The sequence below is a fragment of the Papio anubis genome, chromosome 8 (genome assembly GCF_008728515.1).
Source record: "Papio anubis isolate 15944 chromosome 8, Panubis1.0, whole genome shotgun sequence".
Lineage (NCBI taxonomy): Eukaryota > Metazoa > Chordata > Mammalia > Primates > Cercopithecidae > Papio > Papio anubis.
The window spans coordinates 58,678,588-58,702,756 of record NC_044983.1 but is presented as its reverse complement, the minus strand read 5'-3'; the positions used below and the strand labels follow the sequence as shown (position 1 = coordinate 58,702,756).

General features: G+C 37.6%; 1 protein-coding gene across 4 annotated transcripts in view; it reads right to left on the bottom strand.

The window, feature by feature from the left end:
- NKAIN3 (sodium/potassium transporting ATPase interacting 3) overlaps positions 1–24,169 on the bottom strand; it is a 705,418-nt gene that overhangs the window by 10,496 nt on the left and 670,753 nt on the right. For 3 of the 4 annotated variants that reach the window (XM_021942370.2, XM_021942372.2, XM_021942371.2), the window contains one exon: positions 1,239–1,309. The exons of the other annotated variant lie outside the window; for it this stretch is intronic. In XM_021942370.2, the coding sequence (XP_021798062.1) occupies positions 1,239–1,309 (71 nt within the window). The remainder of the gene's footprint in view (positions 1–1,238; positions 1,310–24,169) is intronic. 4 annotated transcript variants of the gene reach the window in all.

Genomic DNA, 24,169 nt, shown 5'->3' with positions numbered 1-24,169 from the left:
ATGACAGGCACGGTGCTGATTTGTGCTGCCTGTGAGCTATGTTTACTTTAGATCATTCTACCAGAATGAAGTTAATTCAACCTGGGGAGGTAGAGGAGTCAGAGTAGCCTTCTCAGAGCTTCAGTCCTCACAGACACTGGGTGTAGGGGCTACATAATTGGGTAAGAACCACTGTGGCAAAGAGGCAGCAGATGAAGCTTTTCATATGTGTTTATTATACAAGCGACTATTTTACATAATTTCTTCTATCACCATGGAATTACAGAACACCGAGCTGAAAGAACAAAAGATCATCTGAGCAAGTCCATCATATCAGGTTGGGTGATAGTTTGCCACCCAGGAAAGATCTCAGCTCCACAACTTACTAATAGTGGAACTTTGAGAAAGTTGCCTAACCTCTATGAACCTCAGTTTTCTTATTTATAAAGTGGGAATATTAATTAGCACATTGCAGTGTTTTCATGAAGATTCAGTGAGATAATATATGCAAGTGTGATAGTTATTATTAATTTATACAGTTTTATATGTGCTACTTGGAATTTTCTAGGAATGGAGTCACTGTTATCTATTTCCATGTTTCCTAGTATTTTATTAATCAGGTGACTAAGATTTCTTTCTTGTACTCAACTGAAATCTAACCAGTTTTGGGTGGTTTTGTTGATGCTGACTTCCTTCCATGTCCTCTAAGAACATAGAAAACTTGTTTCTGAACTTGTTAGTCAAATGTTTGAGTACTAGGAAGAGTAATGGGCAACTTTACATGTACCATACACACATTATCCAATTTAATCTGTTTCCCTCCTGTGAAACCATAGTATGGTGATAGAACAAGTCTTAGAGACACTGAGGAAGGTGTCTGGGTGTCACATAGAGGGCTTGGATTCACTGCAGGTCTTTCTCCCCTTTTTACTTTGCTGTGCTGCCCCAGGACACATATTCAGTCTTCACTTCTGCAGATTAAATAATCTCATTAAAAAAATTCAGTAACTAGCTATTGATAAGGGGAATAAGATAAAACTATTGTTTTTGAAATATAAATAATGTCACCAGCTTCAAATCCTTTTTGGAATGAATAATAATAATGGTGATGTTGGGTTACATGTGAAAGGTGTGCTTTAAATATGAGTGGAAAATTAAACCAATGATTAGTAGTAGTAGGTTCAAATTATTCCAGTTTTGGTTAGTTTTTGCTGAGTTAGAAGGATTAATATTTTCCATATCATCACACCTTTACTTACTGGTTTAACAGGCTTTAACTCAACATGATCCTGGTAGTAGGAGTGTGTATCAAGTCCACCTATGAAATCAACTGAAAATATAACATAGGCCAATATGAATAAGTGTGTGAAAAATACACATAATATTAATGTTTCAGGTAGAATGCATAAGAGCAAGTTTAACAAAAATATCCATTCACCATAAAATGAAAAAATATTTAGCAAAAAGGACTACTAAAAATATTGTCAATGAGCCAAAAAGAGGAAATTTTAAAAATACACAAATAACCTGGATTCATAGGATCTGAAAAATAAGTTGTTATTGGTTTCAGTAAAAAATGAAGTAATATTAAATAGCATGAGATTTTAAATAATGTGTTTGTCCTTAGGCATACAGACATGCCCTTTCTCCTTACATATCAAAAGATATACTGTCTCCTCTTGCTGCCAGAATCCTTTTTGTTTCCTTAAGAATATGTATTGAATCATTAGAAAGGCATTTGAGAAGCCACACAATCTATCTCCATGCCTTCTGTCCCCAAGCCACCCCCCAAAAATAAACATCTGCCTTTTGCAAAAGTTTTGTTTCCTGCCTAATGGCGGAGTAACTGGCTGTCTGTATAGACCTCTCATCTTTGTAATATTCTTTACAGTTTCTTTTGGTTTTGATCAAAGCCTCAATCTTTTCTTCTCCCAAATCTAGTGTACATATGTGATCTTTGTTTCTCCTGTTTCATAGTCCATTAAAGATACTAATTACTTTAAACCAAGCTTTGGTTGTATTATAGCACTCTAACATTAACAGGCATACAGGCGTGTAGGAAAACTGAACTCTCAAGAGTGTGTGTGTGTGTGTGTGTGTGTGTGTGTGTGTGTGTAAATGCCAAGCAAGTTTGCTAAATGGAGGACATGTGTAGTATGTTTTAGCCCAAATATTTGCCTCCATACAGAGTATCAGTTTTTGGCAAAAATTTTATAAAACAAAACCCATAAGTAGTATCTGTTTATGATTCTTTTCACCAAATACAGACACTACAAAATTCTAAGTCTTCTCAAATCAACTTCTGTTCCTTCAGGTGCAGAAAATACATTTGTCCAATTAAAAACTGGGACTCCATTCTAAAATGTCCTTTCTCAAGTCAAGATATCTCAAAGGGAAATTATAAAATTAAAACATCAATTATTGTGCAACATTTTGAGTTCTCATTTGTCTTTTGCTTTTGTGAGGATATAGTTCAATGTTTTCTGTAACCTTTCAATTATTACAATTTATGAAGAGTTTTGAAAGTTTTTTTGGGGGGTGCTTTGGTTTGTTGAATAATCAATTTAAGTTTTGCAATTGATCTTGAATGTAATGCAACTAAAATGTAGAAGATTCGTTTATAAAAATACAGACATTTTAAGAAACTTAGGTTGATTTACAAAGTAGTTTTTCAAAGGCCGAAATAGTCAGAACTCAGATTGATAAAGGGAAGGGAAGAGAGAAAATCTATTCTTTTATGTTGAAGTTCTTTTTGTTTTCAACATTGGCCTCATCACAAAAACATTCTATTTTATTTACTCTAAATGTGTGTGTGTGTGTGTGTGTGTGTATATATATATATACATATATACACACACACATTTTGAAGACACTTAGAATTTCTGTTTTCATCAGTAAAATAGTGCTGCTTTATTAGGATGCAATTGTAAGTTTCTTGTGCACTTGAATTCCAAATACAGTCCTGCTTCATGTATTTTTTAACCTAGTAAGAATATTTTTTGTTGTTTTTTTAAGCCATATGTTGTACTTCACAAAATTTGTATTGTATTATTTCTACAAAATAAATAAATTTATCTTTAATATTTACTACTTAATTAGATTATGACAGGATTTAAAATAATATCAGAGTTTTGCCTTGGACAGAATGAACATCTAAAAGGCTTATGTTCGCTGGTCACGGTGGCTCATGCATGTAATGCTAACACTTTAGGAGGCAAGGTGGGCAGATCATTTGAAGTCAGGAGTTTAAGACCAGCCTGGCCAACATGGTGAAACCCTGTTCTATTAAAAATTAAAAATTTAGCTGGACATCGTGGCACACGCCTCTAATCCCAGCTACTCGGAGGCTGAGGCAGGAGAATTGCTTGAACCTAGGAGATGGAGGTTGCAGTGAGCCAAGATCATGCCACTGCACTCCAGCGTGGGCGACAGAGGGAGACTCTGTTTTCAAAAATAATAAAAATAAAAGAAACAAAAAATAAAATTAAAAAAAAGGCTTATGCTAAGCCAGGTGCAGTGGCTTATGCCTGTAATCCCAGCACTTTGGGAGGCCAAGGCAGGTGGATTGCTTGAACTCAGGAGTTTGAGACCAGCTGGGCAACAATGGTGAAATCCCATCCCCATTTAAAAAAAAATTCAAAAATTAGCTGGGTGTGGTGCCATGTGCCTGTAGTCCCAGCAACTTGGGAAGCTGAAGTGGAAGGATGGTTTGAGCCTACAAGACAGAGGTCGAGGTGGCAGTGAGCCCAGAATGTGCCACTGCACTCCAGCTCGGGAGACAAAGCCAGATCCTGTCTAAAAAACAAATAAACAATCAAATTTAAAAGGCTTATGCTAATTATATGAATTGGATTAAAAAAGTAAAATCATTTAAATAAGTTAATTGGTGGTCTGTTGAAAGCATCTGATAAACTAATATAATTCCAGTACTATAAACTGGTATATAAGACTGGTATCATTATTTTAACTCTGAGAAATTCTTCTCCTAATGTGTCGGTGCATTAACCTACACTTCCAGCTGCTCTCCACTGACCCTACCAGCTGGATATGGTGGGAAGAGTTGCTGGTAGGAGCTGTAGATTGCAGTGCCTCTCCCACATCCACCTGAGACTGGAAGGAGTTGGCCATCTCCACTACTCCTACTGAAGTAGGTATCTTTCTCAGGGATCAGGTTGCATACTGCCTTTGAAAGGAAGATGCTAGTTATGTTTTGTCTTTTAAGTTTTGGAGAAAAGAGAGTGGTATTGTTGGTTTTCTTACAGATTTAACCATACAGTTAAAAGAGAATTCTAAAAAAAAAAAAAAAAGGATTCTGTTGATTGCTCAGGCATCTCACATATCTTGATAAGACTATGATAGAAACGGGAAGAATTGCCTACATGCCCGTTCTAGATTTTCCTAATACAACTATCAATAGTAATATTTCATTTGAAAACTAAAAAATGCAGGACAAAGTCTAAACCAGATAAAGTGCCAGGGCAATTTGTGTAAGTAAGGACTGTTTTAACCAAATTAGGACATCTGGTCCCTGCAATTGATGGCACTATAAATCAGCCACACCTATGTGTTTTTTCTTTCTTTCTTTTTTAAATTGTTATTTGTTATTTGTTTTTTTCTTTCTTTTTAATTGTTATTTGTTTTTCGGCTATACCTTCTCTGCATATCAGAAACTTAGCATGATGTAAATGTTGTAAACTCTAGAAATAAAATGTCACATATAGGTAAGACTTAAATTATCAGATTCTAGAACTAGACAAGACTACCAAAAATTTAACTATTAAGGAGGAATCATTGAAAAGTTAAGTAATAAAGAAACTGAAATATCAAGAATTCTTCATGGATGGGACAGAGAAATGAGGCTTTTTGGCCACGGAAGCCACCAAGTCCTCAAGATGAGGATGTTTTCATATTAAAAAATAGTTTGGCATGCATGCATCAATATTTCCCATTTGCTAGAGTGGGATGACAGTTCAAGTAAAGGGGCAAATGAAAGTGTACACAGAGGGCAAGTTTACAGATTATGAAAGCTTTTTTAAAATGACATCAAGTGCTTTAAAAATGAAGAAATTTTAAAAATAGAAGACTTAACAAAAGACTTGAAAACAACTCATTAGGAAAGACCTTCAGTTTTTACTTATGTTTGGGGAAAGGCAGTCATATTATACCGATAAGAAAGTAAAGCAACTCTGCATTTTAAAATTCACTTTCTTGAGAAAGATAGGAGAAGAGAAGATGCTGAATTAAGTACTTTCTTCAGTGGAAATAAGGGTGTAAATTTCAATGAAACACGAAAATAAACAGAAAAGGCATGGACAGGTTTTCAGAAGTACTAGAAAAGGTAGATTGGAATAAAAACATCCAAGGAAATCTGTAGTTATAACAGCAAGAACACTATACAGGGATCTTCAGCAGAAAAGATGGAGCAACAGAAGGAAGCATCAGGGCACAGCTTGCTGGGAGCCTGCAGGACAGTGAAATTGAGTTCCATGTGCTTTGATTATTAGATCCTGGAAGTGAAAAATATATTTTAGAAAAAATAACAACACAATTAAGAGTTGGCATCAACTGTCCAGAAAAGTCAGCCACACAGAGGGCCACTCTCTACACCCATTCTCAGAACCTGAGGTGTTACCATCAAAGATCCCCTGGGGAGAGCCTGTAGCCAGGAAATCCCTTTGTTTGCAGTCCTTTCAAATCTTCTTGCTGTGCCAACTTCCAGCAGCACAGCCAAGCAACTTCTTGGAAGGAATAATATTACTTGTAACAAAATATCTTTGTGGTTACTCGCTCTAGCCATCACCAATTCCTGACAAGGATTCTCACAGAACCGAAGAAATTACAGAGCTACTTTAGATTTATAGCAGCATCCTACTGTGCAAATACAGACTTGTATTCTACTTGTAAAAAATACACCACCAATAGCAACTGTTCTGTTTGTCTACGGGACATTCTGGGTCACAGATGAAGTTTCCATTAGATAATTCAGTGCTACTGATTCAGTTCCCCACTCAGCCATGGCAAACCTGATTGACTTTATGCAGAATCAAAGGGGAACTCAAGGCAATTGATTTTCCTTCATCCCGTGCTGCTGTTCAGGAGGCAACATGTGCAAGGTGGCTGGCTTTCAACCGGGCAGCTTCCTATGATAAATAGTTCACTACATGTCATGTGAAGTTGAAGATGTAGCCCTTCGGGGGCTATGGGAAGAGTCACCCTCAGCCCTGAGAAATTTCCTATGCTCCTCAGAGGCAGTCTAAGTGCTAATGTTTTCCTTCTCTTATGGAAATGCTTGCTGCTTATTGTAAATCCAGAATCGATACTTGGATTCTCCTCTGTGGGCTGGTGTCTATTTTCCTGTACATTCATGCACATCTCCTCAGATTTTCAAGATTCTGCTGAGCTGAAAGCTCAGAACATAGGCATGAAGATGTGAATTAACACCATTAGATGAAGAAAGAGAGGTTGGAATTGGGCAAATCCAAGCAATATCTTCTTTTATCATCTAGACATTACATTAGTAATGCCTCTGGTTTTATAAAGTATGGCAACTTTACGCAATTTAAATTTTAACTTATTTTTCAAGTCTGATCTTAAACGTATTTTCAAATTTGATAAGTACTTTGTTTTCATCTTTGAAAAGATACTTTTAAGTTGTAAATCACTTCTAATACACAGAAAAGTGTAGAATATAAAATAGCAGATGCTTGTGTTTCCTCTTTAGGATTAAATATTTTTTGCTATATTTTCTTCAAATTTCTTTTTATTTTAAGAACTACTGGCCAGGTGCAGTGGCTCACGCCTGCAATCCCAGAACTTTGGGAGGCCGAGGCAGGCAGATCATGAGGTCAAGAGATGGAGACCATCCTGGCCAACACGGTGAAACCCCGTCTCTACTAAAAATACAAAAATTAGCTGGGCAGGGTGGTGTGTGCCTGTATTCCCAGCTATTTGGGAGGCTGAGGCAGGAAAATTGCTTGAACCCATGAGGAGAAGGTTGCAGTGAGCTGAGATTACGAGATTACGCCACTGCACTCCAGCCTGGGCGACAGTGAGACATTGTATCAAAAAAAAAAAAAAAAAAAAAAAAGGTGTACCAAATCACAGATATAGGTAAAACTCTCTCCTTCATCCTCTTGACTTGATTTTATGTATCAGGCAGATCTTGTTTTGAATTCCAGCTCTACACTTATTAGCTTTGTAACTGTGGGCAAATTATTTAACTTCTAAGTGGCAGTTGCTCATATGGGCAAGCTGCTTGCTCTAGTTATCTATTGCTGTATAGCACACAACCACATAATGGTGTCTTAAAACAATAATCACCATTTGTTTTGCTCATGAATTGGTACATCTGAGCAGAGCGTAGCAGGAAAGGTTTATTTTTGCTAAACAAAATGTTAGCTGGGGCACAAGAGGCTGCAGCAGCAGCTTATGAGGTGGTGCACTCACATGGCAGGCAAGTCAGGACAGGCTGTTGGCTTTTTGCTTAGCTGGGGCTGAGGGCTGGAGACCTTGTTGCTCTCCACAAGGGCCTCTCCATGTGGCCTGGGCTTCCTTGCAAGATGGTAGTTGAGTTTAAGGGTTAGTAACCAAATATAGCCAGGCAGAAGCTGTGTCGCCTTCTATGATCAGGCCTGAAAAGTCACTGAGAGCCACTTCCACCAAACTCGATTAGTCAGGACAGCTGCCAAGCCTGCCTGGGCTTAAGAGGCAGAACAGCAACTCCACTTCTTGATGGGCAAGTTAGGCAGGAAATATTGTTGTGACCATTATTAGCAATTAAATTCTTCTACAATGGCTAGTACTAATAGTGACTTCCAATGGGTTTACTATGAAGACTGACAAGAAAAATGTATATTACATGCAGGATAGTGCCTGGCTAGCCCTTGGAAGGAGCTCAAATATATTAATTTAATTCTTTTTCTTCACTAGAACTTTAGTTCATGTTTGTTTCCCCAAAGCAGATGTCACGGGACTGCGGAAGTCCTAGGCATTCAGCAAGTGTTTGCTTTTTCAGTGAAGGAGGGGAAAGGGTTAATAATTGTAAGGTTTTGAGAATATTTAGTCATGGCTCTTATTATCTTTAGGATCACAGATCTCTTATAATCTTATAAAACTTGAGGAACCCCTTCGTAAGAAAGTGCACATTTGGCCGGGCGCGGTGGCTCACGCCTGTAATCCCAGCACTTTGGGAGGCCGAGGTGGGTGCATCACGAGGTCAGGAGATCGAGACTATTCTGGCTCACACGGTGAAAGCCCGTCTCTACTAAAAATACAAAAAATTAGCCGGGTGTGGTGGCGGGCACCTGTAGTCTCAGCTACTGGGGAGGCTGAGGCAGGAGAATGGCGTGAACCCAGGAGGTGGAGTTTGCAGTGAGCCGAGATCGTACCACTGCACTCCAGCCTGGGTGACAGAGCAAGACACCGTCTCCAAAAAAAACAAAAAAAAAAAGGTGCACACTTCTGACTTCTGTATCCGTTAAATGATTTTATTTCATGGGGTTCATAGCCCATTGCATTTATGGACTCCAGGTTAAAAGCCTCAGATTGAGACTTTTGCCTCTGACTTGGATACACTTAAAGTGAAAACGTGCCATTTCCAGTGAGCTCAAGCCGTCATTTATGTCCCATGTTTAACTATATTCACCAAATAATTAACCAGGATGTAGGCATTTTGTTTCACTCCAGCTATGTTGCACACTGCCTCGTCACCGAATTTAGGAGCACAGAGCCCCTATAACATTGTGTTTAGGTCAGAGAAAAGACAAGACTCAGGAAGCTGAGGGACAATTAACACATTTATTCTGAGGTTGCTTTCTAGTCCATCATTGTTCCTGCTATGTAGGTATTAGGCTTTTCTAATCAGCATTTATTTTACAAGTTGCCAAGTCCACCAATGACGTCTTAAAGAAACATCTGAAGAACTCAAATGTTGGGGCAGTTACACTGTGATTTGCTTGTACCGTGATATAAATTCATAAGGAAAAAGCTGGGGAAGAGGCTTGACATCAACTTAGTTCACACAGAGAGACCTTTCAAAGACTGCAGAGAGGAGTTCGCAGCACCCCACCATAATGAGGGCTTTTAGGAGAGACCAGTTATTTCAGAGGTAGCTGGCAATTAAACCCTGCTGCTGTTATGAGAGAATGAGCTACTCTGCAGTGTCACTGATCTGTTGCTGTCTCCTGTCTGAACAATCTGAGCATTCAGGGGGCACGGCCTGCTGTGTCAAAACACAGGCCACAGTTGGGGCTACTTATGGCATACCTAGTGGCCGCCAGGGCACCGTGATGGGTCTGCTGGGCACAGCGGACTTCACAGTGCCTTAAAACATTGCTTATGTTCTGGGGGTGGTTGGGGCTGTGCTACCCCCTGCCTGAAATAACTTTGTGACCCCAAAGAGCTGTCCAAGTAGGCAGATGATGCCCAAGTGCCAGCTTTATGACTATTTATGGTTGTTCTCTTTATGCTTCAGGAAATTTAAAATCTCCTCCACCTTTCAGAAGGCATGTGAAATTGAAGAGAAGCACATGAGACCAATGAAATGCTCCATGTTAAGCCAGTTCCAGCTGAAAGAATAGAATATGCAGTCCCAGAGGCTGCATTGTCCAGATCAGAGTTTCCCAACATTTTTTACCTCTTTCTACTCGGCAATACTATGCAAAATGGATGCTTCTACTCTATCTTGTCCCCCTCAGTCTCAGGTACTTATGTGAAGAACTGATACAGTTCAATTGTCCTTGATGGCAACTTGTTCTGACAAACACTGAGTGCAATCCCCAAGAGTCTGGAGGGTCTGGAAGCCTCCCCAGCTCTGTCTCGGATCCTCATTCTTCCTCATTGTGAGGAGTGAGAAGGGAGGCAATAAGAGACCCGTGGTCTTCAAACTGGAGAAAATGTGCCCCAGGTGAATGTAAGACCTCACAAATGGTGTGTAGGCATGGCAGAGTGTTCAATTTCAAGAGACTCAATTCCAAAATTTATGTGCCTTTGAAAAAGTATGGCCATTCTGGACCTTGCTTCTTTCATTCCTTTCTATAATCATCTTCTTTCCACTTTGCAAGGAGAGGTATTTATCTCAGCCATCTGGAACCTTAGCTTGGTGCATCATCCTGGCAGAACAAGCCTTCGGGTCACCAAACAAAGTGGTAGTTTTAATTTTGTATGCTGATATTAATAAAGTAATAGCTACTAATAAAAAGGTAGCTGGCTTTCAATCTTTTGCTTCCAAAAAAATTGAAGAAGAACCTCATCACTAGTAGCACTTTAAAAATAACTTTAGATGATAGGTCACCATGTATTTTTGGGCACAAAGCTCAGCCTCTTTATCTACAGGGTCAACCTTCTGCACATGTTGTATCTCCTTCCCTGCTTTATTTTTTTCTCTTTTATACTTGTCACTATTTACTATGCAATATTGTATATTTTACTTAAAAAATGCATGTGTTGTCAGACTCCCTCATTACAAGTTAAGCTTCATAAGGGAAAAATCTTTGTCGGTCTTCTATATAGTTTTGCTCCCTGCTATAACCCTCAAACCTAGAACAGTGTCTAGTACAAAGCAGGTCCTAAAAAGTACTTGGAGAAGGAGGGAATTTTAAAAAATTGAGTGACATTTTTACAGCAAATTTCTTCCCATTCTTCTATTTTTCTGTGAATTTTTCTATAAATAAATACTAGCACCAAATATTGGAAGTATTTGAGGTAGCGCATCATTCTAGCAATAACTAATATTCATCCATGAAGACATGAACTGATTGAAACAAAACTGCTGCATTCATTTCATTAAGAGGTGCTTTTCCAATAAATATTTCATTTTATGTTTAGGACTTATTCATCAAGATTTGTAATAAATTTATGTTTGCTCAATCATGTTGATGGCCAATAATTGAAATTATATTCCCATCCAAAGAAGAAATTAAACACTTAAAAATTTCCAGTTTACAGGGAAAATTAATTTTTGGGGGTGAATAAATCTGAAAAGATTTGCAAGCCACCACACTGATTTCAGTAAAATGTAATTGAGAAAAATTAAATATGTCTAAATGAATGGGAGAATATAAAAGATTAATGGATTTTGAAACTCAATATTTTAAAATACCAATTGATCTTTGGAGCAATTAATCTATGAATTCAAAGAAAGCCCAATAAAAATTTCAGCAGTTTAATAAAAATGCTGATTTCTAAAATTTATGTGAGAAGGCAAAGACTCAAGATAAGACAACATTGAAGAAGAACCAAGTTGAAGAACTTATACTACCAGATATCAAGACTTTTTTTCAAGTAAATTACAGTAATTAAGAGAGTATGCCATTACATAAGAAAGGACAACAGATAAATGAAACGTATGCCATTACATAAGAAAGGACAATAGATAAACGAAACGATAGAGTTAAAAAATAAATCTACTTGATTTATGACAAAGGTGTCATCATAGGACAACAGGGAAATAATAGTTTTATATATATGTTTCAATGGGTTTTGGGCAAACAGGTGGTGTTTGGTTACACAGGTAAGTTCTTTAGTGATGATTTCTGAGATTTTGGTGCACCCATCACCCAGGTAGTATACACTGTGCTCAATGTGTAGTCGTTTATCCCTCACCCACTCCCACCTTTCCCCCCATTTCCCAAAGTCCATTATGTCGTTCTTATGCCTTTGAGTCCTCATAGCTTAGCTCCCATTTATAAGTGAAAACATACAATGCTTGGTTCTCCATTCCTGAGTTACTTCACTTAGAATAATAATCTCCAATTCCATCCAGATTATTTTGTTCCCTCTTATGGCTGAGTAATATTCCATGGTGTATATATATATATATTTTATACCATATAAAAATATAATATACCATATAAATGTAAAAATATAAATATATATATTTTTAAATGTTTTCTTTGTGTGTGTGTATATATATACATATATATACACACAGATATAGACATATATACACACATAGATATATACATATATATGTATATATATACATATATACACACATACACACACACACACACATAAATATATGCCACATTTTCCTTATGCACTTGTTGACTGATGGGCATTTGGACTGGCTCCATATTTTTGCAATTGTGAGTTTTGCTGCTATAAACATGCATGTCAAGTGTCCTTTTCATATAATGACTTTTCCTCTGGGTAGATACCCAGTAGTGGGATTGCTGGATCAAATGGCAGATCTATTTTTAGTTCTTTACGAAATCTTCACACTATTTTCCATAGTGGTTGTACTAGTTTACATTTCCACCAGCAGTGTAAAAGTGTTCCCTTTTCACCACATCCATGCCAACATCTATTCTTTTTTGATTTTTAAATTATGACTATTCTTGCAAGAGTAAGGTGGTATCACACTGTAATTTTGATTTGCATTTCCCTGATAATCAGTGAGGTTGAGCATTTTTTCATATGTTTGTTGACAATTTGCATATCTTCTTTTTAGAATTGCCTATTCATGTCTTAGCCCACTTTCTGATGGATTTGTTTGTTTGTTTTTTTCCTGCTGATTAGTTTGAGTTCCTTGTAGATCTTGGAGATTAGTCATTTGTCGGATGCGTAATTTGCAAAGATTTTCTCCAGCTCTGTGGGTTGTCTGCTTACTCTGCTAATTATTTCTTTTGCTGTGCAGAAACTTTAGTTTTATTAAGTCCCATCTCTTTATCTTAGTTTTTGTTGCATTTGCTTTTGGGTTCTTGGTATGAAGTCTTTGCCTAAGTCAATGTCTAGAAGGGTTTTTCCAATATTATCTTCTAGAATTTCTATGGTTTCAGGTCTTAGATTTAATTCTTTGATTCATCTTGAGTTGCTTTTTATACATATAAGGTGAAAGATGAGGATCCAGTTTCATTCTTCTACCTGTGAGTTATCATTTATCTCAGCATCATTTGTTGAATAGGGTGTCTTTTCCCCACTTAATGTTTTTGTTTGCTTTGTTGAAGATCAGTTGGCTGTAAGCATTTGGCTTTGTTTCTGTGTTCTCTATTCTGTTCCATTGGTCTATGTGCCTATTTTTATATCAGTACCATGCTGTTTTAGTGACTATAGCCTTGTAGCATAGTCTGAAGTCAGATAATGTGATGCCTCCAGATTTGTTATTTTTGCTTAATCTGGCTTGGGTGTGTGGGCTCCTTTTTGGTTCCATGTGGATTTTAGGATTTTTTTCTTTTTTTCTTTTTTTTTTTTAGTTCTGTGAAGAATGATGATGGTATTGTGATGGGAATTGCATTGAATTTGTAGATTGCTTTTGGGAGTATGGTCATTTCACAGTATTGATTCTATGTATCCATGAGCATGGGGTGTATTTCCATTTGTGTCATCTATAATTTCTTTCAGCAGTGTCTTGTGGTTTTCGTTGTAGAGGTCTTTCACTTCCTTGGTTAGGTATATTGTTAGGTATATATGTTAAGTGTGTGTGTGTGTGTGTGTATATATATATATATATATATATGGCAGCTAGTGTAAAAGGGATTGAGTTCTTATTTGATTCACAGCTTCATTGCTGTTGGTATATAGCACTGCTACTGATTTGTGTATTTTGTATCCTCAAACTTTACTGAATTTATTTATCAGTTCTAGGATCTTTTTGGGTTAGTCTGTAGGCTTTTCTAGGTATATGATCATATCAACAGTGAGCAGTGATGGTTTGACTTTCTCTTTACTAATTTGGATGCCCTCTATTTCTTTCTCTTGTCTAATTGCTCTGACTAAGACTTCCAGTACTGTGTTGAACAGAAGTGGTGAAAATGGGCATCCTTGTCTTGTTCCAGTTCTCATGGGGAAAGCTTTCAACATTTCCCCATTCAGTATAGTGTTGACTGTGGGTTTGTCATACATGGCTTTTATGACCTTAAGGTATGTCTCTTCTATGCCAATTTTGCTGAGAGTTTCAATCATAAAGGGATGCTGGATTTTGCCAAATGTTTTTTCTGCATCTATTGACATGATTATGTGATTCGTGTTTTTAATTAATTCTGTTTGTGTGGTGTATCACATTTATTGACTTGTGTATGTTAAACCATCTCTGTGTCCCTGATATGAAACCCACTTGATTATGGTGGATTATCTTTTTAATATGCTGTTGGATTTGGTTAGCTAGCATTTTGTTGAGCATTTTTGCATCTATGTTCATCAAGGTATTGGTCTGTAGTTTTTGTTGTTATTATATCCTTTCCTGATTTTGGTATTAGGGTGATAGTGGCTTCATAGAATGATTTAGGAAGAATTTCCTCTTTCTCTATCTTGTGGGATAGTGTCAATAGGATTTGTACCAATTCTTTGAATGGCTGATAGAATTCAGCTATGATTCCATCTGGTCCTGGACTTTTTTAAATTGATATATTTTTTAAAATTATCATTTCAATCTTGCTGCTTGTTATTGGTCTGCTCAGGGTTTCTAGTTATTCCTGGTTTAATCTAGGAGGGTTGCATATTTCCAGGAATTTATCTAACTTTTCTAGGTTTTCTAGTTTGTACACATAAAAGTGTTCATAGTAACCTTGAATAATCTTTGTCTGTGTTATTCTTTGTAATATCTCCCATTTTGTTTCTAATTGAGCTTATTTGGATTTTCTGTCTTTTCTTGGTTAAATTTGCTAATGATCTGTCAATCTTATTTATCTTTTCAAAGAACCAGCTTTTTGTTTCACTTATCTTTTGTATTTTTTTTTTCAATATATTTGGTTCTGCTCTGATCATCGTTATTTCTTCTGCAGGGTTTGGGTTTGGTTTGTTCTTCTTTCTCTAGCTCCTTCAGGTGTGACCTGAGATTGTCTATTTGTGCTCTTTCAGACTTTTTGATGTAGGTATTTAATGCTTTAAACTTTCCTTTAGAATTGCTTTTGCTGTATCCCAGAGGCTTTGATAGGTTGTGTTACTATTATTGTTCAGTTCAAATAATTTTTAGGTTTCCATCTTGATTTCATTGTTGACCCAGCAATGATTTAGGAGATTATTTAATTTCTATATATTTGCAGGATTTTGAGTCTTCCTTTTGCAATTGATACCCAATTTTATTCCACTGTGGTCTGAGAGAGTACTTGATATAATTTCAATTTTTGTAAATTTGTTGAGACTTGTTTTGTGGACTATCTTATGGTCTACCTTGGAGAATGTTCCATGTGCTTATGAATAGAATGTACATTCTGCAGTTGTTGCATAGAATGTTTTGTAAATATCTGTTAAGTTCATTTGTTCCTAGGGTATAGTTTAAGTCCATTGTTTCTGTGTTGACTTTCTGTCTATATGACCTGCCTAGTGCTGTCCGTGGAGTATTGAAGTCCCCCACCATTATTGTGTTGCCATCTATCTCATTTCTTAGGTCTAGTAGTTACTATTTTATAAATTTGTGAGTTCCAGGGTTAGATGCATATATATTTAGGATTGTAATATTTTCCTGTTGGACTAGTCCTTTATCATAATATAATGTCCCTCTTTGTCTTTTTTTTTTTTTAACTGTTGTTGCTTTAAAGTTTGTTTTGTCTGATATAAAAAACAGCTACTCCTGCTCACTTTTGGTGTCCATTTGCATGGAATATCTTTTTCCACCTCTTTGCCTTAAGTTTACATGAGTCCTTATGTGTTAGGCAAATTTCTTGAAGACAGAAGAGACTTGGTTGGTGAATTCTTACCCATTCTGCCATTCTGTATTTTTTAAGTGGAGCATTCAGGCCATTTACAATCAACACTAGTATTGAGATATAAGGTATTATTCTATTCGTCATGCTAGTTGTTGCCTGAATACCTTGCTTTTTTTCTATTGTGTTATTGTTTTATAGGTCCTGTTAGATTTATGCTTTCAGAAGGTTCTATTTTGATGTATTTTGAGGTTTTGTTTCAAGATTTAGAGCTCCTTTGAACAGTTCTTGTAGTGTTGGCTGGGTAGTGGCAGATTCTCTCAGCATTTTTTTGTCTGAAAAGACTATATCTTTTTTTCATTTATGAAGCTTGGTTTGTTGGATACAAAATTCTTGGCTGATAATTGTTTTAAGGAGGCTAAAGATAGTACCCCACTTCCTTCTAGCTTATAGTTTCTGCTGAGAAATCTGCTCTTAATCTGATAGGTTTTCCTTTATAGGTTACCTAATGCTTTTGCCTCACAACTCTTAAGATTCTTTCCTTTGTGTTGACTTTAGATAGCCTGATGACTATGTGCCTAGGCAATTATCTTTTTGCAATGAATTTCCTGGGTGTTCTTTGAGTTTTTTTGTATTTGGATGTCTAGATCTGTAGTAAGGCCAGAAAATTTTTCCTCACTGATTCCCTCAAATATGTTTTCTAACTTTTAGATTTCTCTTCTTCCCCAGGAACACCAATTATTCTTATGTTTGGTTGTTTAACATAGTCCCAAACTCCTTAGAGGTTCATTTTTTTCTGATTTTTTCTTTGTTTTTGTTAGATTGGATTAATGCAAAAGCCTTGTCTTTGAGCTCTGAAGTTCTTTCTTGTATTTGTTTGATTTTATTGCTGAGATTTTCCAGTGTATTTTGTATTTCTCCAAGTGTGTCCTTCATTTCCAGAAATTGTGATTGTTTTAAAATTTATGCATTCTATTTCTCTGGAGATTTTTCCATCCATATCCAGTAACATTTAAAAATTTCCTTAAGTGGTACTTCACCTTTCTCTGATGCCTCCTTGAATAGCCTAATAATCAACCTTCTGAATTATTTTTCTGGCAATACAGATATTTCTTGTTGGTTTGGATCCATATTGCTGGTGAGCTAGTGTGATCCTTTGGGGGTAGTAAAGAACCTTGTTTTGTCATATTACCAGAATTGTTTTTCTGGTTCCTTCTTATTTGCGTGGCCTATGTCAGAGGGAAGATCTGGGGCTCAAGTTCTGCTGTTCAGATTCTTTTGTTTCATGGGGTGCTTGCCTTGATTTGGTGCTCTCCCTCTACCCGTAGGGATGGGGCTTCCTAAGAGCCTGACTATAGTGATTGTTGTTTCTCTTTGGGTCTAGTCATCCAGCAGAGCTACTGGGCTCTGGGCTGGTACTGGGGTGTGTCTGCAAAGAGTCCTATGATGTGAACTGTCTTCAGGTCGCTTGGCCATGGTTACTAGCAACTGCTCCAGTGGAGGCAGCCGGGCAGTGAAGTGGACTCTGTGTGGGACCTTGGTTATGGTTTTGTTTAGTGCACTGCTTCTCTTGAATGCCGGTTGTGCTGGCAGTAAAGTTGTCACATGGAAAGACTCAGGACCTCTGGTTAGCCAGGATGTTACAGGTGGTGACATTAGCTGTTGTCTTCTCCTTTCTTGGGGCAGTGTTGTTCTTTTATGAGTTGTTCTTTTATGGTTTGAGTTGGCTAGCTTTCAGCCAGGAGGTGATGCTTTCAAGACAGCATCAGCTGTGGTAGTATAGGGAGGATACAAACTTCCCCTATGGTCACCTGGAGGAGTACTCAGCTCTCTCAGGTTGAGGGCAGGGCCATTAGAGCTCCCAAGAGATTATGTCTTTTGTCTTTGGCTACCAGGCGGGTAGAGAAAGACCATTAGCTGGTAGCAGGGTTGGGCGTGTCTGAACTCAGACTCTTTTTGGGCAGGGCTTGCTGTGACTGCTGTGGGGTATGGAGGTGTGGTTCTCAGGCCAATGGAGTTATGTTCCCGGGGGAATTATGGCTGCCTCTGCTGTGTCACACAGGTTGCCAGGGTAGTGGGAGAAAATGAGCAATGATAGGTTTCAGTCAGTTCTCATGCAGCCAGAAAGGCCAGCCTCACTCCCACTTTGTCCCCGCCAATAGCACCAAATTTATTTCCAGGCAACCAGCAAGCAGGGCTTAGAACTTGCCCCAGGCTACAAGCCTCCCTGCTGAGAAAGCAAGCAGGGCTTTCAGACTTCACCCCTCCCTGCCTGCAGAGGCTTCTGTGGTTTTATCTGTACTTCTCTTTTGCTCCCCCATCACTGCAGATTCTGTCCAGGAAAATTCACATTATGTTTAAATTATTACAAAGTTTAGCAGGAAGTTTCTTTCTCCCTGTGGTTTTCCCCCAATTCCACTGGCAGCCTTCCCCAAGGTCCCCTGTGAAATAAAGTAAGAAATGGCTTCCCTGGTCTTCCCTGGAGGCCAGGAGTCCCTACAGGGATCTTCCCAATGCTGCTTCTGCTTTTATATTTCACTCCAGCTCTCTAAATTCGTTTCAGTTCTAGGTGAGGTTAAATTCTTCTCCCGTGATCTGAATTTTCAAGTTCCCCAGTGAGGATGTGTGCTTGGAAACAGACGTTCCCCCTCTCACACTTTGGGCACTCACAGTTTTCAGCTGTTTCACGGAGTATGCAGCAGCAAGCCACTTCTTTCAAAGGCTCTGTGAATTCTTTCAGTTTCCCTGATATTTTCCTGCAGTAGTTCTTGGAGCAGAAGTTCATGATGTGAGTCTCCACATGCTGTTCTCTCCATCTGAGTGGGAGCTGCAAGTTAGTTCTGTCTCTTGTCTGCCATTTTCTTTGCAATGTGGTCAAGAATAGTTTTCTATGTGAAGGGTTTTTTGGTCAACTGAATACACATATGGAGGAAATAAAGAATGATGATTTCTACCTCACATGATATGTAAAAATCAATAGATCACAATGTAAGATGCTTAACATATAATATAATATGATATAATATAGAAGAATATCTTCATGGGACATAGTTTAGGCAAAGTCCTAAAAAGTATGAAAAAGTACTAACCACAGAATTTCTTACTTTAAGCTTAATAACTGAACTATACAAATTAAAAACTTTTGTTCATGAAAAGATAACATTGAGAATGGAATTTCAATCTGCAAGAATTTTTTTACTGCAGAAATATCTATCGAGCTAAGACAAATTTTTTAACAGAATAAACAAATGACATTAGGACAGAATTTTATGGGAGAAGTGGAATGTAGAAAATGTCCAAAAATAAGATGGAATGGTTTAAAATTTCAACTATTAGTTAAAGTTTGTTTAGGGACATTAAAATGGTTAATGATGAGTATTAAATCACTATAGCATTTAGAATCCATGGGATACTTTCAGAAGAGTAATGCTTTCATTTTTATTATTAAAAATTGTAGTGATTTTGTATGGTGTTAATTTATCTAAGCTGGAATTATGTGTCCTGGAATTTCCTTCTGTATATGGTTCTGAGTTAGGGTTGGCTATATAGACATTTGTGAGATTATGGAAGGCAAGTGAAACAGCAGTTCTGATGCTCAGGAAGTTGGTATGGAGTCCCAGGCTCTACTGCAATTCACATGTGGAGTGCTGACAGCTGAGAACAGGACATGCTTGACAACTGAGACCACAGTAGGGGTGGGTCACTTACACAGCTCAGTGGAGGCCAACAGGAAAGATGTGAAAGGAAGTGGATGTCTACTCCTACTCCTCACATCCCACACTGCCACATCAACCCTGACTTCAGAATCAGTCCCTGTGCTTGCACTTGATGTGGCTGTGAAATCACTGAGATGGCTGAGTTCTGAAAGCCACTACCATGAAGAAGAAGCATTAAGTCTGGTCTTTGGAAAATAGTGGTGGTTACGCTTTTGCTTTTTAAAAATCATACCCACAACATCTGTCATGTCATATTCTCTTACATTGTATCAAGTCAGACTTTAACAATGGTGTGTTCTTCTATTTAATAATTGCATTGGATAGCCATATAGAATTTTGCAGCTATTAAAATGAAACACAGTTTTTGTTTTTAAATTTTTTTGTTGTTAGATTTTTTTAGTATTTGAACTGGGTTCTGAAATTCTGTTATTCTAATGATAAGCTTCACATATTGAATATTCTGTGCTGAGACAATTGATTTGAAAGAAGATTATTGAATGTGTTCTGTTACATGTGCCTACTCATATCCACTTAAATTTTAGTGGGCTAATCCATTATTTTCACTATATTGTGCCAATACTTTATATTATCACTCAACATTTAAATATGAATATTCTGGTTTTAATCTAGTGAGTTACTAATGTCTCTCTTTCTATCTTTTTTGGTCTATTTATGAAGAACTTTATTGTTAACAAAATTCTGGAAAGAAAGGTACTACTGCATTTTGGAATGCATTTGGACTTTGGCACCTAAAATATTTGGATTAAATATTAGTTGCAGTTCTTACATGCTATGTGAGTTGGGAAAAAAAAATCGTAGTTTGCTCATCTGTAAAATGAGGACAATGGCTGCCTCACAGGGTGTCATTACCTTATACAAGATAATGGCAATGGAGTGCCGGCACACAGAAAGCCTGCAGTAAACAGCAAGCTGTTGCTGACTTATTTAAACATTTATCTTATTTTGAGGATACACTCCCATCAACTGTTATTTCCAAAATTTCAAAGGCTCTGTCTAATGTAGGATTACATAATGATTTGTAAGAATTCCATCATTCTGTCCTTGCTATCCCCCGAACAGTGTTGTGTCCTTGTGGAACTTGCACGAACATGTGTTTGGTTGGATTTCCTCATATTTAAAACGAGCAGCTACTTTGGAAGGGAAAATTGATTAGTGTGCCACATTTTGAGGACTAATGGTTTTATCTTCTATGACTTTTTTATTATGGAAAGAAAGCTTGTCTGCATAAATATCTCTTAGGAAAGAAAAGAAAACTCCACAGAGGCAGAATTCGTGAATTTGAGTGTCATATGGAAGTGTCGTCCTTCTCTCTCTTCAGGGCTGCGGCTGAATGGCTCATGGGCAGGTCAGTGCCTGGTGCTCAGGACAATGCTGCTCACCTTTCCTTTAGCTTTTGACTGACATTGCTTTCATTTTCTACTCCCTTTACTCCCCAGTAGCACAAACCAGGAGAGAAGCTCTCTCTCCTGTCGTTATCATTTCAAGTCACTCCAGAGAGTCTTTGAAAATAATATCTCCTTTGAGTAAGGTGCCCAAAGTGGCTTTTTCCAATTGTTTTCAGTGTTATTCCTTTAGATTCACTGATATGCTTATTTGGTTATTCTGTGAGGAACCCCTGTACTGTGCTTGCTTTAGGGTTTTGTTTCTGATTCTTGAGTCAGGGAACCAGGCTGTAGAGTCCCTATAGGGGTGCATTTACTATTCCTGCAGCTTCTGCCATTGCTTTTTGTTGCAAGAGTTGTACTGTATTAATAAAGATGTCTATAACACACCACCTCTCACCATTCCAGCCCTCTCCTAACATACATACACTTTTTTGTGTTGATTTTCTCACATTTGGAAAAAGTAAGTAAGTTATTTTTCTTACTTTAGCCTGCATTTTTTTTTTTTTTTTTTTTTTAAGAGGCAGAGTCTTGCTTTGTTTTCCAGGCTGGAGTGCAGTGGCACCATCAGGGCTCACTGCAGCCTCAGTCTCCCGGGCTCAACAGATTCTCCCACCTCAGCCTCCCAAGCAGCATGCACCAGCACAGCCTGCTACTTTTCTTTCTTTCCTTTTTTTTTAGAGAGAAGGTCTCACCATGTTGCCCAGGCTGGTCTCAAGCTTCTGGCCTCAAGGGATCTTCCCACCTTGGCCACCCAAACTGCTGGGATTACAGGTGCATGTCACCACACAAGACTTTATCGGTATCTTTAACGGTACATTTTCTGTTATTTTAAGAGTTACTTAGCTCTTTTTAAAGACATACAAATTGTGCTCTCTTTATAGTAGATATGCCCTTAATCCTTCCTTAATCTTTGTCAAGAACTCAGTAATTAGATGGAGTGGCTGCTTTGGCCTTACTGAAGGCCCTCTCAAAGTTTTTGTAATTTTTAAATTACCATCTGTTCAGATTCACTGGTGGCTGGGGTCTTTGTGTCAGTGTTGCTGGGCTCATTTGGAGGAACCTTTTATTCAGGAGAAAGCAAGAGTGGAAAAAATTCTTGAAAACACCTACCTTTTCTATTTTTGGAGCTATTCAACATTTTTATTTGACTGTACTTCTGGCTTTTGTTCCCACTGTGAGTACAGATCTTTAGAATTAGATGTTTCTCATACTCAGTGCTGACAATTTTTTCCCATTTTAAAATTTTCTAATAGTGTATAATATTTACACAATGGGATAATGAATTTCTAAACTCTTTGGAGTCAACGAAGCAGAATAGAATGGCTGAGAGGAAAAGTCATGGTCAAAAAGGTATGAGGCTTAAAACAGTACTGAGACTTTGCCTAAATAGTTTTAGACAAATTCTTTTCCTATGTAATAAATTTTTTCTTAGTTATCCAGTTTTTTCCCTCAATATATATATTTTTATCATTCTTATTTAAGTCTAGCCAATGTTTTACTTTGCTCTTTAAATCAAGTAACAAATGCTTGCTGGCATTGAAGTCTCTTTATAATTCCTTTTTACTGTCTGCTTTCACAACTTTGGACATTTCCCTTCTGAAGTACTTTCTTTTTTTATAGCTCCTATTAATACTTTTGTTTCTCTCTTTCCTAGGACAATCTCCATCGAAAATGCCATTTGCTCACTGAGATCTCTTTTATAAATCCTTTTTCCCTTTCTATGAATCACTGTTCAAAGAAAATTGAATTTGATCATATCATTCCTAAGATTAAATCCATTCACAGCTCCACATCATCCAGCAGAGCATCTGCAGTGGTGTGACCTGAGTGGGTACAGATGTGACAAGGTATCAATTTCCTCATTCCCTGGTGTGTGTGTGTGTGTGCACGCGTGTGTGTGTGTGTGTGTGTGTTCACTGAGTGAGGCTTGAGGTAGCTAGCCTTCTAGGCCAGATATTTCTTGCTGGGAGACGGCTAGTTTATTTACCACTGGATGCCTATAAATGTTGGAATTCTCCAGCCAGGCCCCTGTAATCCCAGTGGGGGAAGCTGAGGTGGGAGAATCACTTGAGCTCAGAAGTTCGAGGATGCACTGAGCTGTGATTGTGCCACAGCACTCCAGCATGGGGGACAGAGAGAGACCCTGTCTCTAAAAAAATAAAATTAAAAAAGAGGCATTCTCCATGAGTGCCAAGTATGAAATAGTTGAAAATCACTAGTGTAAAACGGAATCCAAGGTCCCTCAAGGACCGATCCACCATTCATTTCGTGAACTGAACATACCCAGTAACTTATGACTTCCTGATTGATTCAGATTTTCCACAGACAGTCCTAAATATTTTATGGTATCTCTAAGCTTTTGTGGCTTATTTTCCCTGGTATCTAAAATGTCTTTCCTTTGTTCTCTTCCTGATGTTGTGTTATTTTTTACATGAGACCATACTATATGCTCTGAGCAGCCACATTTGATGCCTTGAGACACTGTTAGCCTCTGCTTATGTTTTCTATGCATCTGATTCACTTTACACAGACCATTATCTGCATTTCACTCTTCTGTAATTGTTTGCCTACCTCACTTCCTCAATAGAATGTAAGATCTTCCGGCAGATCAAGTTTTATTCGTCGCTGTATCCTTGTGGCCTAACTCACAGAAGTCTCTCAATAATTGTTTTTTGAATGAGTGAATCAATTAATAAGTGAAAAATTAGCTATTTAAGTTTGTTTATTTATGCTTGTTTTGTTTATTAGGACAATATTTGAAGGACTCAAAAATGATATTAATCATTACAGTGACTTCATGTTTGCAGGTTAAGTATTTAAGGGACTTAAAAGTCTAAAATTAAACAATAATATGTTGCATCTGGACTATAAATGCTTTTGAATATCAACAGTTCAGTGAACTCAGAACAAGAAAAGATATGAAAGAAATACAGCCAATCAAACATTTCAATGTGCACAGGAGTTAGCAGCCTACCTGAAATATGGAAGGAATACAAGATTCCATCAGGCAATATGATTAAAAGAAGCAAATGGAATATCAACAAAGTGTCTGTCAAGCCATATGAAAAGATGTTAAAATGTTTTAAAGGGCTAACAAGTATTAAGACAACCAAAATGAGACTCTTAGTAGGAGTAAAGTCTTCTGTGTATTCAAATCTAATGTCCTTTGAGTCCTGTAGTTGTGGGCTGCTAGATTATTTTATGGAATGAGATTTTCTTCTGTTCCAACAATTATTAAAGAAAAGCCCTTTACATTCATTAGTGGTAAGCTATAGAATCTCCTTAGAATTTGGGTCCTGCTTCCCAGGCGAAAATTCCTGAACATATAGAAACCTTAAGTTGGAGGGCGGAGCAAGATGGCCGAATAGGAACAGCTCCAGTCTCCAACTCCCAGCGCGAGCAACACAGAAGACCGGTGATTTCTGCATTTTCAACTGAGGTACTGGGTTCATCTCACTGGGGAGTGCCGGACGATTGGTGCTGGTCA